Here is a 16,220-nt window from a genome sequence, read left to right on the forward strand (position 1 = left end):
AAAGAAAAGCCTATAAAGCAACCAGAAAGAACCTTAACATTCAAAGGTCAGAAAGAAGAGGAGCTGATGAAAAAGAATGAGGAAGAGGGACCAGATATAATTGATGGTGTAGAAGCCAATACTTCCCCTCAGCTGTTGCCTTTTGGTTTTGTTTATGGATTCTTCAGGGCAAAGGCTGCTTCTCCAAGGTCTGAGGGAGGTCATGCACTTCTGTTGTGGGGGTTCATCTCTTGTGAGTGTCCCACTGCACAGCCTCAGGGCCACAACACTGCAGTTCGCTACTAGCAATTTTCTTTAAATTCAATCACATATAGCTATTTTCCTGAAGGCACCCCCAGATTATCAGGATGGCTAATATGGATGGAGTCAGCTAAATGCTGACCTGGAACCAAGAGTCAGGTTTTTTATACTAAGTCCTTGAAATACAGCCAGTTTCTTTCTTGGTCAGGGTGAATTAGTTTACTCTCAGGCGCTCCTTTTGTCTTCTACGATGAAACCAGACTGACTTTTAGTCACGGGGAGAGAAGAGCAGGATGGAGGCTTTCTCCTTATCACTTCCCATTTGTTATCAGGTTTCTTGGTCAAGGTTTGTATGATTGGTGAAGATGAAGATATTATAAGATATAGTAAATGAAGGAACTGGAAACCCAGAGTTATTCAGTTGAGAGTGATAGAACTTTTCTGGGTGTAACCAAGCCAGGCAAAACTGGCAGCAATACCATGATTTGGTCTTTTTTTTTTTTTATAGGGAGGGGGACAGGGAATTAGGTTTATTTATTTACTTACTTTTTAGAGGAGGTACTGGGGACTGAACTCAGGACCTTGTGCATGCTAAGCATGCACTCTACCACTTGAACTATACCCACCACCATGGTTTGGCACTCTTAACCCTACACCCTTGAACATGCAACTTGAAGTGTGGCTACATGGACTTGAAGTTTGGCTATGTGCAGAGAGACTGGACCAATAGCACTGACTTATTAAAGAGAAAGAGTATAGACTGGGTGTACATACTAGGGACCTCAAAATAGCGAATATCCAATACAAGATAATTGTAGATGAGATTCTTGGGAAGGGAGTAGCATGTGCTCTCAGAAGGGTAGATCAGAACTGCCAGACATTACATAGTTTGAAAAGACTATTCTGAGACATAATTCTGGTGGAGGTGGTGATAGGTGAGCCTAATTTTTCCCTGGCCTCCAATATGTCCAGTTAAAAATTGTTGTAATAAATCCAGTGAAACACAAATAAACTGGGGAAATACATTTGCAACATATATAGCAAACTTTTAATTATTTTATTACATAAAATCTCTTATAAGTCAGTATGAAAAATAGACACAACTATTAGAAAGTGGGCAAGGAATACAAACTGGCAATTCCCAAAAGAAAGAAGCTGAAATGCCAATAAGCAAGATAAACCGTTAAGCAACAATAAATGTCATTCTTTGGCTATCAGATTGGTAATGATTACAGAGCATAATTAAATTCAGTAAGAAGAATTGGGTGTGGGGAAATCAGCACAATTTAATAACTTTTGGTAGAATTGTGAATTGATACATTTCTGGAGAATAATCAGTCATCATGTATCAAAATTTCTAAATTAAAACTCCCTGATCCAGGAATTTCCCTCGGAGAAATTTATGCTAAGAAAATAATTAGGAAAATTCACAAAATTGTATATACAAGGACACTAATAGTCAAATTGATATAATAGCTCAAACTGGAAGCAATCTAATTCTAATGGCTAAATAAATTATGGTATATCATATAATGGAATATTAAGGAGTTGATATTTTTACATTGAAAAGTGCTCCTGAACTTTTGTTACATTTTTTAAAAGGGAGATTATTGACTAATAAATAACCATTTGTGTAAAGAAAAAAGAGCTTATACAGGTGTGTAAAAATCTGGAAAAATGATTTCTATTAACAATGATAGATAAGATAATGGGGGCTTTTCACTTCACTGTATTGTCTGTTACTTTTTCAATACTCATGAATTATCAGGAGCATCTATATCCATGTAATATAATAAAAATAACTGTATGAAAGTTAACAAAAAAGTAAACATCTTAAAATTTTGTAAATGAAAGATGACTTAAGGCAAAAATTATAATTCTAAATTAGTTAAGAACCTGTATTGTCATGGGTACTATGTGTTTTTTTCTTTGTGTAGTAGGGGGAGTGGAATAAAACAAAAGACCAGAACTAATAGACAGCAAATAGTATTACCATTGATTTTCTCCATTCTCTGTATTATCCACTTGGCAAAATTTACTTCTGTAAGATTTAGGGTCTTTCTATAGCTCTTCTTTATCAGACCACCTCTTTTCACTCCTGATTCAACAGATTCCTGGGGTCATCTTTCTTTGAAAGCACAAGTTGCCACCAATACTGACAACATGGGAAGGTGGAAACACTAGAGGAAAAATGGATAGGTCTATTTATGCTGTCAATTCTGTATGGGCTGTAAGTCATTTAAAATATTTTGCTATTTTATATAAAATCATATTTATGATAATCACATCCTCTCCCTTAGTTTTTGTAATTGTGTTGTATTTATATTCAATCCCTCACAAAGAACTCTCTGTTTTGAAAATTTTGCAGATACTATAGGTGCTTGTATTTGACTTTGTTCTGCCACAATGCCACCAAGATCTTGGTTAGGTGGCTGTCATTCTAGGTGAGTGGACATGCAAGTCTCCTTTCCTTTGCACAGAGTAGGTAGGCTTTTGTTCTCAGACAATGGTGCTTGTAAACCACTTGTGAATTGCGTACTGGCCTGTCAGCTTCCATTGCTGAGTAATAGGGCTCCAAAGCTGGTAAGTTCTAGAACTCTGGTTCTTGGTGTGTGTCTGGACAGTTCATAACAAATAGACTCCTCTACTAGGTAGGGTGTGGAGGAGTCATCGCCTGTCTAGGATTTTCTTATATGTGACAAGTGCCCCCTAGTGAATAGAGGGACTTAAACTGGCCTCACTATAAAAGAGAAGCTGGGGAAATGCTATTTGAAATGGTTTTAAGAATTTCACACTTTATTAAACAAGTAAAGATGCTGATGTTCTGAGCATGTGAATGGAAGTGAGGGTGGGGAATCTGTTCTCCATAGAAAGCATCCATGATCTCACAATATACAAATAGTAATTAATTTTCTAGATGAAGTCCAAACTAATCTGAACCTTGCTAGACCATCAAAGTACATGAGTAGACTGATCTTTATCCACTTTCCAAATATAGAGATGTGACTGGATTTTTTTATATAGTTAATAGCCACTAGAATCTGACTAATACACATAACTTAGGGTTGACATGTGAGGAACCATAATTTTAATCCAAAAACTTTAATCTGGTAAATACATTTGATAAATTACATTCTATTTGATTAATCTTAAGCATAGAGTATTTAATGAAGGCTGTGGTTGCTTGAGTGATGCAATAAATCAGTTACTTTTAATTACTTCTTCTTTCCCTAAAGTGCCTGCCACTTATAATAGTCCTTAGCATGTTCTGAAAAAAAAGTTATAATTTTGACATCATCATAAATATTTTAAAATTATTATTTATACCACTGAGGAACCAAAAATAATTTTTAGCCTCCAAAATACTTCCACTATAAAGTCAAAGAACATATAAGGTGTCAATTCGAAAATAAATAAATCAAGTAACTGTGAGAAAAGATAGTATTCACATTATTTTAACAGTATCAAAGAGCAGAAGCAATCAACACTGCACTCAGTGGCCTTTAAATGGAGCATCCTAAACCAACAATTGGAGAAAAGGTTACAGAAAAAGTAGGTGACATGCTTAAATAACAAGTAGGTGAAAAGGTTTTTGGATTATTCTCAAAGGCTTGTTCAATGTCAGAACCTATCAAATTATGAACTGTATGTAGTGTAGTTTTTGCTACTTTTCAGGGGTTCACTCTTCAGGAGTAAGATTATCTTGTTGCCTTCCATTATCTTCTAATTATTATCTAGACAATTGTTTTAAATGAAAAACTACTTTTCTCTCTTTCGCCTAGATTGTTTTCTAGATTCTTTGGGTCCAAGTGGACTTCTCTAACTGTAAGGGCTCTCTCTGTCCTCCCTCTTCTCTGAACTCCTAATGACGTCATTTAATTATTATAACCTCATTTAACAATCACATTGCTTTGATTATTCCATGTATATTAAAAAGGGTCTACCAAACACATGCAAGCATTCATTCAAATTATTTATTAATTTGTTAACAAGTAGATTCCCAAATCCATTCTCCATCACTGTAGCTTGGAAGACGAATATCCCTTCACTAATTTAGAGGGATACCTTGTGTGTCTCCCGTGTCATGGTAACAAGCCTGTGCTGGCGGAGGTGAAGGAAACAGAAAGCAAGGGAAATCGAAGTGAATGACAGGTAAGGACCAAAGCATCTCGCCCACTCCATCCTTGTCCACAAAACGTCCATTCTTCCCTGTCCTGTTTCCTAAGACGCATCCTGGGCGGTTGCGAGGTCACCTGTGGGAAGGCGACGGACTCCTCCGCAAGGGCCTGAAAGAAGAGGGAGGCGGGGAAGAGGCATAGGGAGACCCGTGCGGGGAGGTGGCAAGGAGAGGCCGCGGTGCCAGCTCCCGCGCTCCCGGAAGGGGTCAGGACGAGGGGTGCGGCGCGATGCGCGCCTGCGCGGCCCTGGCCCCCGCCGGCCCCCCGCCGCAGCATCCCTGCGCAAGAGTACCCGCGCGCGGGCGGGAGGAGGGAGGGGCGCGCCAGCCCCTCCGCCCCGCGCGTGGCCACGTGACGCGGGCCGAGGAGATTGGAGCGGCGGCGGCGCGCGGCGGCAGACTGGTGCAGCGCCCGGCGCTCACGGCGGGATCTTCTCCTCCTACTCAACCTCCTCCTCCTTCTTCTCTTCCTCCTCCTCCTGGGAGCGTTGACGGTACCTTCTCCTCCGCCCGGCTCATCGACGCCGCCGCCGCCGCAGCCGCCGCCGTATCTCCGCCGCCGCGGCGCCCCGAGGAGGAGGAGAAGGCGCAGCTGGGCCGCCGCCGTTAGAGGGGTCCCCGGCTGCCGCTCGCTCCGTCGGCCGTCGCCTCCGAGGTCAACCCTTCCGCGGGGGTCTCCCCTTTCTCCTCCCAACGCCCCCGGCGCCCGCTTACCGCCGCGATGGGGCTCCTGGACGCGGAGCCTGGCAGTGTCCTGAACGTGGTGTCCACGGCGCTCAACGACACGGTGGAGTTCTACCGCTGGACCTGGTCCATCACAGGTAAAGCCGCTGGCTCCCCATCCTCGCCCGGCCCCACGGGAGACACCAACCCTGGCCTCGGAGCGCCCGGCCCGGCGGCCCTCCGCCCCCTGCGGCTGTTGGGATGCTGCGGATCAGAGGAGCAGCCGGGCGCAGGGACCGCGGTCGGGCACTGGTTAATCTGATCCGAACGTTATGGCTTCCCCCTCCCCCCGACGCTGGCACGGTTTTCCTCTGAGCTTCCACCATCTCTCGTCAGGTTCTCGGATGCAGGACTGTCATTTCAGACGGAGCCTGTGCAGCTACGGGCTCGTCCCAGGCCCGCCCCACCCTGTAGTCCCACATCTCCCGAGCTCCTCTGACAGCTCTAACTTACGCACTGGGGTCGGTTTTAACATTTAGTAATATTCCAGAGGGTGAGGTGGCTGGGGAAGGGGAGAGGGCCTGGTGATAGCTGTCCTTTTGCTTCTTTGGCCTCCTGGTTGCTTTGACACACCTGCTAGTATTTTCTTGTCTAGCTCGTCCATCTGTAGTGTCATTTGGAACGAAAAGTAAAAAGCCATTATTGGCTCCTTGAACCTTGCAGAAGGTTAGTTTCTGAGGCTCTTTCAACAGCAAATATGTTTGAAGTGATTGTCTGTAATAATGGCTTTGCGCAGTGCAGCGCGGTCAAGGGGAGGGAGAAAGGCTAAAACACTGGGAAAGAAGTAGGAAATCTTTAGGAAGGGGGTCTCTACAGCAGCACCTAGAGGTTGTCCCGGAAGCCTGCATGTATACAATTTTCTTAAATCGGCAAACTCTTCGCTTTAGCTGTTGCGGTTTGACAGGGATCGTCAGTTAGCGGAGTTATGCAGCCCTTCCCGGAAAAAGAGTTGTGATATTATGTTGTTTTTATGTTATACCGTGCATTTTCTTCATTTGCTTCAGATACGTTTGGTTTGAAAGTTTGTAAAGTTTTTACAGGCTAATAGGATTTTAGAAACGATCTTGTGATTTCACGTTTTCTAGTCCTTTTGTAGCATTGCCCTGCATCCCAGCAGTGGAGGAGATAACATGACGTGTTCTGACTGTCCCTTCCTTCCCTGGAAATGGAAATGCATTCCTCTAACTTGGTGTTTGTTGTTAGAGTAAATGGGCCAGTGGTTACAGCATGGATACTGTACAATACATGGGATATCTATTGTGGGAAAAATGTGTGCTGGAATTATTTCTGTGTGAGGCAGAATGATTCTTTGACATTGATTAGGGTTTCACTTCTTTAAGTGTTTCTTTTTTCAGAAGATCTCGAGTTTGACACTAAGAAATAAGCTATTTAACTAGCCGCGTGGTGATTGAAAATGGTTAAAAGGCAGTTTTTAATGGAATCTTTCCTTTTCAAGTCTTTCTTGCGTGTAGTGTACACTGAGCTTATGCTGTACCTACAAAAACTGGGAAAGATGTGCCCTTCCCTTCATCTGTGATTTTGATTATTTAAATATTGCATCAGGGTTTCCAATTACACAATTGCACGGAGCTGAGCATCAGGCATCTCTTTGGCAGATGGTTACATTTTGCATGTTTTAGAGTTTAGGCATTGTCAAGGTCCTCCAATCTCTATATAGCCAGCCACACCCAGGAGTTCTCATTCCTGCCTTCCCTTCCTCCCTCAGAGCCTTCCCACCTCTGGAGTCTCAGAGAGAACAATTGACAGCAAAGGTAGAATACACCTTTCTGGAAAGCTTAATTCCTTTTTATGGTGCTTGTGTAAAAAAAAAAAAAAAAAAAACAGAAATGAAATAGCAAACTTCTTATGGGTGCCCCATGTGAAAGCTGTCTGCTGGCCTGTGAAGAGCATATAAAATCATACTGTGGGCCCAGCCTGAGAAGTGAGAGTAGCCACAGGAACACAAGTGACAAGTGACCTCTCACTAGCAGGTTGGAGGGAAAGTATTCATGCCCAGGCTCTGGCTATCCACTTACGAAACCCGAGACCGCTTCCCTCTGTTCTGTAATGAGCTACCAAGTGTGGGTAGATGGTGTTTCTTAACCAACTCAGAGGCTTAGGGGGAGATAGTCTGTTCTGCCTTGCTGCTGGGCAAAGGAGGAACCCTGTGATGCCCCATTTCCTTTTGCCCTCTCACCCCCACCCCCTTCTGCCTGCTTCTCTCAGGGTTCCTTCCCTTTGACTCAGTTCACACTGCTCCGATTCCAAGAGGATCTTGCTATAATTTCACGAACATCTGGGTGAAGGAGTTTCCTAGGAGAAAGGTAGCTTATTAGATAAGACTGAAGGCAGAGTTAATGAATCAGGCATTTGAAAAGGGGAAAATAAAAATGGGTAGAGGGAAAGATGATCTTGAGAAATAGTGATGAGTATGGTGAAAGGATACAGACTATTCAGGGAGAACAGGAAATGAGCAAGGCTCTGTGCCCTTGAATGCTTTCATCCCCAGACTGTAGTTCTGTGCTTCTTTCTAACTGTTTGATTAATTCGTTAAATGTGTCTTTCTCCCCACCGAGGTTTCTGCCTAAGTGTCAAGTTAGTGTAAAGTGTGAATTCAGCCTAACTAGTACCCACTTTGATTGTTGTAACAGGAATAGTTACAAATTTGTAGAGTTTACCTGATAATCCAAAAGACTTTTGTCCTAGGAACGTTTCTGGAAAAATATCATTTTGTGCTGTTGTATCAAATGGTGCTATTTAATAAAACATATCCAAAGCAATGTATGAAAAACTGGGCTTTTCAAAGACACATATCTAGCAAATACGGAATATGGCCCACAGTGTATTGACACAGAAAATGTTACTTTTACTATATCATTAACACTTCATACATTGGAATTGAAACTTTGAAAGAGCTGTACTTTTAGAAAAACCACAAAAATAATTTTGCCCTTCCCTCTATTATATTTTTAAATATTTTGAACAACTCAGTGAATCTTGTTCTATAATATATAGGAACAGAGAGACTGATCCAGGGCTTTTTTTTATACCAGTTGGTGGCATGAAGTACTCTGCTGTCACTGTGTTGTTTTCTATTCTTTTACTTTATGAGTACATTAAAATTACTAGAACTGGGATCCTAGGCTCAAAGAATATCTCTAATCAAGAAACGTTTTATGCAAAATTTAAGAACTGATGAGCCTTAATATCCCCAAATTACTTACATTATCCATTGCATTTATTGCTTTAATAAATGCTTATTAGTAGCATTTTGTATAAGTGACATTTAGCATAGAAACGTCCCACAAAGTTAATAGCCAGTGTGCCCACAGTAAGGCCAGATGTCTCTTGAGCTACCATATTTCTTTTTCACCATGTGTTTTTAAACATCCGTTGTTCACAGAGTATGGATGTACATGCGTGTGTTGGGGGGGTGTTGGCATTGCTTTCTGTTCATGGATATAGCACCCCATGCTTGGGTGAAAAATTTATGTCTACTTGGGAACTGAAGTTAGGGTATGAAAGGCCAGTCCAGCTGGCCTTAAACTTCCTTTGGAGGGGCAGAAGGGAGAAGGCACTGCCTGGTGCAGGAGGAGGGAGGACTCCTGTCAGGTGATGATGAAATTTGGAAGCGAGGCTTGTATAATCATTCGTTCCTATCTCATCACCTGCCACGTACAGGAAAAGTTCTGGGCTCTGGGGAGTGAATGAGGACACCCAGTCTCTGCCCCATGCCGCTTATGAAGTCTAGGGGGTCATGGCCATTTCCACCTTCCTGGGTGTCACCGTCTGAAGGCAGCGTGGTCTGTCAGAGCCAGGCCTTGCTGGGGCCTCGGGAAGGTCAGAAAAGTCCTTCTCTACTCTTCCCGTCTACGCTTCTACTTAAACCACGATCTTGACTTGTGAGGAGGATATACAGGTTCTGTTTTTAGAATATTTTAGCTGTTTCACTGTGTGGAGTTGATGCAGATACAGTTGGAGAGCATTTGATAGGTGGACTAAGGAAAGGGGTGTTATAACTAAAAAGCCATGAAAACTGGAAAGATGTCTAAGGGTCAGTACATCAGCTTGGTTTGCTGAAACTGGGGGCTCGTGGGAGGGAATTTGTTTTGTTTTTTTAGGTTTTTTTGAGTAAAGGTCGATTTATTTAGAGAGATACGTACTCCATAGAGTGTAGGGTGTTTCAGAAGGCAAGAGAAAGGCCACGAGGTGTGGGGTTGGGTGCTCAGGTTAAGGTAAAAGTAGATACACACCCCATAGACAGAGTGCGGCCATCTCACTCAGAGGGGAGAGTGGCTGAGGGAAACAGGTTGGAGGGAAAGCAGATCTGAGCCAGGGATGGCTAGGCCCCGGAGGAGCACGTGTCTCAAACATTGTCTCATATTTGTGTTAGTTTTATTATTTGTCACAGTTAATGTGTATTTTTAACCTACGTTATTGTCTAAATAGGTTTTGTCTGGCCTAGGCTGGAGACCCACTTACCATTTTTAGTGTTTCTTTGAGAAAAGACATACTAAATTCTAGATAGTTAATGAAAGACAAATACATGGAATGTTTCCATCTTCTAACATGGGGTCTCCCTTAGCTAGTGTTCCCAGGGAGGTCCTACACTTCCCTTTCTCTCCTAACGCCCCAGAAGCGTCCGAGAGGTCCCCAAAGGCTATTTTAGGAGTTTGTTTGCTTGTTTGATCCTTGTTGCTTTTTCCTTCACCACTGGTTTTAGGGGTAGAATCCTGGACTTTGATGCTCTGGTCCCTTCCCCAGCAAAAGAGCCAATCCACGTGGAATTCCAGGGGGGGGAAACAGTGCAAATTCTGAAACTGGTGTCAGGACACAGTTTATACAGCTAGCTTCTTTGGCTTAGGGAGACAGGTTTTAAGCATTACATAGATAGTTATATTAGACAGTGCTTTTGTGATCTTAAGGGTCACAAGAAGTTGTTCATCCTTTTAAAATCCAACATTTTATTTTTTCTCAAGTCATATGGTACTATCATTAGTGAATGATTTAATATTATTAGCCTAAGTATTATTTTAGATTTATTGAGTCATTTATTTTGAATTAGACCTATATTAGCATATAGAGAAGAGTTAGGTAACAGAATCTGTCTTTTCTTACATTCGATGGCTCTTTTTTTTCTTTTTCATTATCAGGACATTGTTCCTGTTAAATTAACGTGCCACTGTTTTATTTTCCCCTACAGTGAGAATGTGTTAGAATATATGTTAAAAAAAAAATCATAAGGGTTTTGACTTTGAGAAAAGAGAAGGGAAGAAATTTACAGCCTTTCAAAACCAGGTTTCCAGCTTTCCTTTCTAACCTGGTCCGTGAGTCTTTCCCTGCCCACAGACCCACAGCTCCAGCCAACTTGGAGAACTCACCCTCGAGTAAAACGTGTGCACGTCCACCTTGATGTTTCTTATCACGCTGTACCCCTTGCCTTTCCTGCCCTTTCCCCCGTCTACCGCCCCACATGCCCTTCCCCGGAGCCTGATCTGTCTCCCACCCACAGGAAGCCTTTCTTGGCCATGGAACTCCGAGCGGTCATTACTCCATCTAATCCCAAAGCCCTTAGCGATTATTTGTGTAGCTCTCGTGCCATTCCTCCTGGCACTCTGTTGTCCTGGGCTGTTTTAACCTTCACTGTTACCCATTTTTTCACTTCTTTGTGTTTTTCTCCCCAGCACTAGGGAGTACCCTTACCTTTGTTGATTTGAGATAATCCCCTTAATCTAGCATAATTTCAAATAGTGATATATTCTGATTCCCTGACACTAATCAGGGTTTGGGCCACAGTAAATTATAGAAAGTTTTAAAAATGGTTTTTATCATGTAAGTCATCAATTCAGTTGATGTTGACAAAATCTGATGAAGGAATCAAACTGCTAAATCATCTGCTAGCCCAAAATACTTACTTTCAGGAGATGTAAAATCAGATGTGATTCTTCCTCTCACTCCATCGTCTGTGCAGAAGCACTGTGAGGTGTGTGGACGCGAGGAGGCAGCGTGGTTCAGAGATGGACTGGGATTTAGATGACCAAGGAGGCTTTAGTCTCAGGGTCTATCGCTAATTAGCTGTGAGAGTTTGGGGGAATTCCTTTTGCTTTTCCAACTCAACTTTTTTCATCTGTCAATTTGAGTTGAATTAGGCAATCTCTGAGGTGTCATCTGGCTCTTAAATTCTGGCTATAGATGCAACTGTTAAAAATTCTTTAAATAGCTAAAGCAATTTCAATAAGACAGATATTGATAAGTAATTTTAAAATCTCATTCTATGAAATAATTCTGATCTTCTCCAACAAGGCTGTTATTAGTGCTGCCCAAATCGTAAAAATAACATATTCATATTTAGTCCTTTTTACTTTCTCTTATCGGCTCTGTAAGAAATAGGTAAAGGAATAGAAAAACAAAGGGATACAGATATGTAAGCCTCTATTTTGACATAGCACTTTGTTTGTTGCTATATAATACTGTACCTATTTAATTATCTAGACATTCCTGAACAACCCTGAGCCAACTATTTTGTCAAAAATAATAGTAATAACATTAAAGAATAAGCTTATTATTCTGAGGATAGTTTTTTATGTGGTCTTGGGCAAGTTATTCCTGATTCTTGGGGCTCATGTTTCTACCTGTATAATGAGAAGGTTTGAAACTACATGTTATCTTAAGGCCATTTTATTGAATCCTCATAATATCTCTTAAAGCAATGGCTTAGATAGTCTAGATTTAATCTTATTTTCTGCTTTTTCCATGGAACATGCAAATTTTATCATACATCATTACAAAAGATTTTCAATTATAAGCACTTTATCTTTGAGCACTTCTAATTTAAATTTGAAAGTATGGCTTAAAATTTTTGTAAAATTGCTACAAATGTGTAGGTCTTAGCATATGGGGAAAACAGAGGAAATTAAATGGTTTTGGTGAAGTATGTTCCTTAACCAAACTATTAACTAAAAAGAAATCTTACTTTTGTCATGTATTTTTCTCCATGGAATATTGTCATCCTTAAACAAATACCTCAATACAATATTTTATTTGTGATCACATTTTAATTAGAATATGTCTTGGAATTTGAAACGCAAATGCATTAATCCACTGAAGGAATCCGTTGTTGTTCAGTTAGGTGTGATCCCATAAAGCCATCTGTAATTTTGAACTGGAGTGTTTGAAGGAGTTAGCTTCTCTGTTTTCATTTTTATTTGTTTATCAAATGAAAACTTAGGCACGGATGTGTATTGTTGAAGAATTTCGTGTATATTTGCACACCCATGTTCATAACAGCACTGTGCACAATAGCCAAGAGGTGGAAGCAACCCAAGTATCCACTGGTGACTGAGTGGATAAACAAAACGTGATATATACAGACAGTGGAATATTATTCAACCTTGAAACGGAAGGAAATGCTGACATAAGCTGCAACATCGATGGACCTTGAGGACATTATGCTAAGTAAAATAAGCCAGTCACAAAGAGACAGATCCTGGAGATTTCACTTTCATGAGGTCAGATTCATAGAAACAGAAAGTAGAGTGGTGGTTGCCAGGGGTTGGGAAGAGGGGGAGCTAGAGGGATGTTTAATGGATACAGAGTTTCAGTTTTGCAAGATGAGAAAGTTCTGGAGGTTGGTTGCACAGGAGTGTGAATGTAGATGACACCAGTGAGGTAACACTAATGAAATGTACCCTTTAAAGTGGTTAAGATAGTAAGGTTTATGTGGGTTTTTTTTAAACTACAATTAAAGAAAGAATTTCATATATTCTAAAATTAATATAGCATCTCTAGAAATGATCTTTCTTCAGTGTGAAGTGCTATTGAAGAATTCAGCAGTGGATTCTTCTATTATTTTTTTCAGCTCATCATAAAATGGCTTTATAAAGAGAATGCAGAGCTGTTGCTTTAAAAAAATACCTAAATGGCTAGAAGGTAGCAAGTAACAAGGATGACAACCTTGCCTTTGTGTTTTGCTCTACAGTATTACCAAGAACCTTACAACAGCTCAGGAAAATAGGCCTGGCTAGCGGTGACATTTCCGTATGTTTTAAATTCCCTGAGAGTCAGAGAAGTTAAATAATTTGCAGATGAACACTGTAGTGGAAGTGGGTCTAAGCAGGTGGTTTTGTCTCTTAGCCCAGTGCTCTGGTCTTCCATCACACCAAAGCGAAGTCCTTTGACCTGTGTATCTTCTCTTATTTTAACCTTATCATATACTGCTTTCTCATCAACATAGTATCACTATTTAAAATACTAAATCTGAACAAAGTCATAATACCACCAGGGGTAATCTAAAGAAAAGCATCTGAAATGTTAATGGTAGTATAAGGTTTTTGTCTGAGATTAAACTAAAAGTGTTAATTATTTATGTAAATTTACATATTTATAGCATATGTGTGAATATATAGCTAAAATATAAAAAGTAGCATTTAGCCTGAGAAGATGAAGTTGACTTCCATGTTATGGACTAGCTAGAACCATAAAAAAGTACTTTCAAAGTGAATTATGAAAGTGTTAGACAAATTTTATAATACAGGAACTGAAAACTATTGTTCATTAGTGAAAAGGAATTAATTCAGGACCGACCATGGTTATCAGCTTATAGACTGTTAGCAAGAGAAGGTTCTGGCCAAAGTTCCCGTTAAAACACACATAGATACTCCAGTAGTGTCTTCAATCTTTTTTTGCTAAAGGGAAACACCATTTCAATTTTCTTAAAGCCTTAAGAACATTGGCAGCACCAAGGGGGATGTTTGGGCTTTGAACCCCTAGTTTAGCACAGGGAGGAGGTTTTATGACTACTTTTTTCTGAGAAGCACAGCAAAATGTGAAGGTGAGGTGAGAAGGAAACCACTTATCTGCATTCTGCCTTGGCTTCCTGTGTGCAAGGCATCATTCTTCCCTATCAAATAGATGTAGTTGTCTATTTCTTCTTCATACGTACTGTATAGGGATGCTCTGAACATTAAATAACATAAAGTATATGAAATGCCCATTATAGCATTTTATGTCCGCAGTGAACTTGTACGTAGCTCAGTGAATAGCTGTGAGTTTCACCATGTGCAGATAATATCTAAATTCATGGTTAAAAATATATATATATTACACACGCACGCACACACACACACACACACACACACACACACACACACACACATACACATCCACCCCACCCCCTGACCTCTTAATGCTGTACATCCCCCCCCACTGGCTTTTATGAATATGTTATTTTTTTAAACCGTGAATACAGAGCACATGGTATAAAACTCACTGCTGTTTATTGAATTTCTAGTGTAGGACCATTATGAGCTATAAAATGCTGTGGTATGAATTTTATACAACTTGTATTATTTAATGTCTTTCGTGTCCTTATAAGGTAAGTATTAGTTAGCCATCATTCTGTGATGAAGAAATCGACTTAAAACTGTACAGCTGGAAAGTAACAGAGCTGGGATTGAATCCGGATCTTTCACTGTCTCACATCAGGGACCTTTTCATAAAGCGGTGCAGCCTCCCTGTTCATCCAGCAAATACTGTTTTATTGCCCAGTCTTAATAGAGAGTATTTATTGAATGCTTACTAAATGCCAGGCACTGTGTCCAGAGCTTTGTATGTGTTGCCACATTTAATCCTCATGTTCCTTTGGGTTGAGTACTGTTACTCTCCCCAGTTTCCAAGTCAGTGAGCTGACTTTTTGAATCTTATCCATCGAGCACTAAGCCTCCCAAATTAAACCTCGGAGTAATCAGTCTTCAGCTTGTATCGCACATTGATTCACCCACATCATCTGTGCATTGTCTTTTCTCCTTTGTAAGTTTCTGGCTCCATCCCTATTAATCTGCTCTCTGTGGGACATTTTATAATTTCTCTCACTTTCTACCTTTATTGTGATCTCTGTTCAGGTAAACTTAGAACCAGAATTAAAAAAAAATTTTTTTTTTTGGTTTAAATATATATATATATATTTAATTTTTTTGGCAGAAGGGATAATTAGGTTTAATCACTTATTTCATGGAGCTACTGGTTTGAACCCAGGACCTCCTGCAGGCTAAGTGTGCTCTCTACCACTGAGCTGTACCCTCCCCCACAAGAATTCTTTTTTTCTCTGCTTTTTAACTTCTCTCTCCATTCTTTCAGGCTCTTAGGTGACTGTTACATATTTGAGTCCATAAAACTGTATGCTGGCCATCTGCTCCTTCAGACCCTCAGACCCTGGAGCTGACCCCGGCCTTACTGGTGCAGACCTCCACTCCCTCCTGCCTGCCCATCACACTCTGACCTTCTGGTCTTTTTCAGTGCAGCCTCTGCCTGGTTCACCTCTGAATTCTGCAAGAACTGCCCTCTCTTTCCATTCATCCAGGCACTTCTCCAAATTCAAACCATCATCCTTTCTCCTGAGTCTGTAGAGGGTTAAAGCAGACATCCCCTTCCTCATCACCCTGATTCAGCAGGAAACCGACCCCTCATTCCTCCACCACCTTCAGAACCTGTGTCATTTCTAGAGTACATCTCCGATCGTCACCTGTCCCCTTTATCCAGTTGTATGCAGGTCCTTTCTCCTCTGAGTCTGCCTGTTCCACCTCACTGGTACCCAAGCTCTTACTTGGCTTGGAGAATATGTTAAGCATCACATTTTAGACTAGAACCTGGAAGAGGCCTTACAGTGCTATTTAGTTTATCTTTGTCACAGAGATAAGATCTTTCCCAAACTCTTCTTTTTAAAAATACTTATTTATGTATTGCGGTGGGGGGTGATTAGGTTTAGTTATTTATTTTAATGGAACCCAGGACCTCATGCATGCTAAGCACGAATTCTGCTACTGAGCTATATCCTCCCCCTTCAAACTCTTCTTGACAACTGTTACCTACATTTTTTTCCTTAAAAATTTCTTTTAACAGATGTTTGAAGGCATTGTTACAGAGATACACCAAGGAACAAGGGCTGTAGCCCTGGCCCTCCTGATACTTATAGTAAATGGAGGAAGACGGTGACTAACTCCCTATGGAAGAGACCCAGTTTCCCTTTGGGGGGCTTTTAGTATACAGTGTGACTGGGAATAACCGTTATTTTTGTGTAGCCAGT

General features: G+C 41.0%; 1 protein-coding gene across 2 annotated transcripts in view; it reads left to right on the forward strand.

Moving 5' to 3' along the window:
- The first annotated feature begins 4,284 nt into the window (after positions 1-4,284).
- ELOVL4 (ELOVL fatty acid elongase 4) overlaps positions 4,285-16,220 on the forward strand; it is a 31,848-nt gene continuing 19,912 nt past the window's right edge. Inside the window, exon 1 of one of the 2 annotated variants that reach the window (XM_010972843.3) lies at positions 4,285-5,238. In XM_010972843.3, the coding sequence (XP_010971145.1) occupies positions 5,139-5,238 (100 nt within the window). In that variant the 5' untranslated portion in view covers positions 4,285-5,138. The remainder of the gene's footprint in view (positions 5,239-16,220) is intronic. The other variant, XM_074368704.1, reaches the window with a different exon arrangement.

This window comes from Camelus bactrianus, chromosome 8 (assembly GCF_048773025.1).
Source record: "Camelus bactrianus isolate YW-2024 breed Bactrian camel chromosome 8, ASM4877302v1, whole genome shotgun sequence".
In the NCBI taxonomy this organism is placed as follows: domain Eukaryota; kingdom Metazoa; phylum Chordata; class Mammalia; order Artiodactyla; family Camelidae; genus Camelus; species Camelus bactrianus.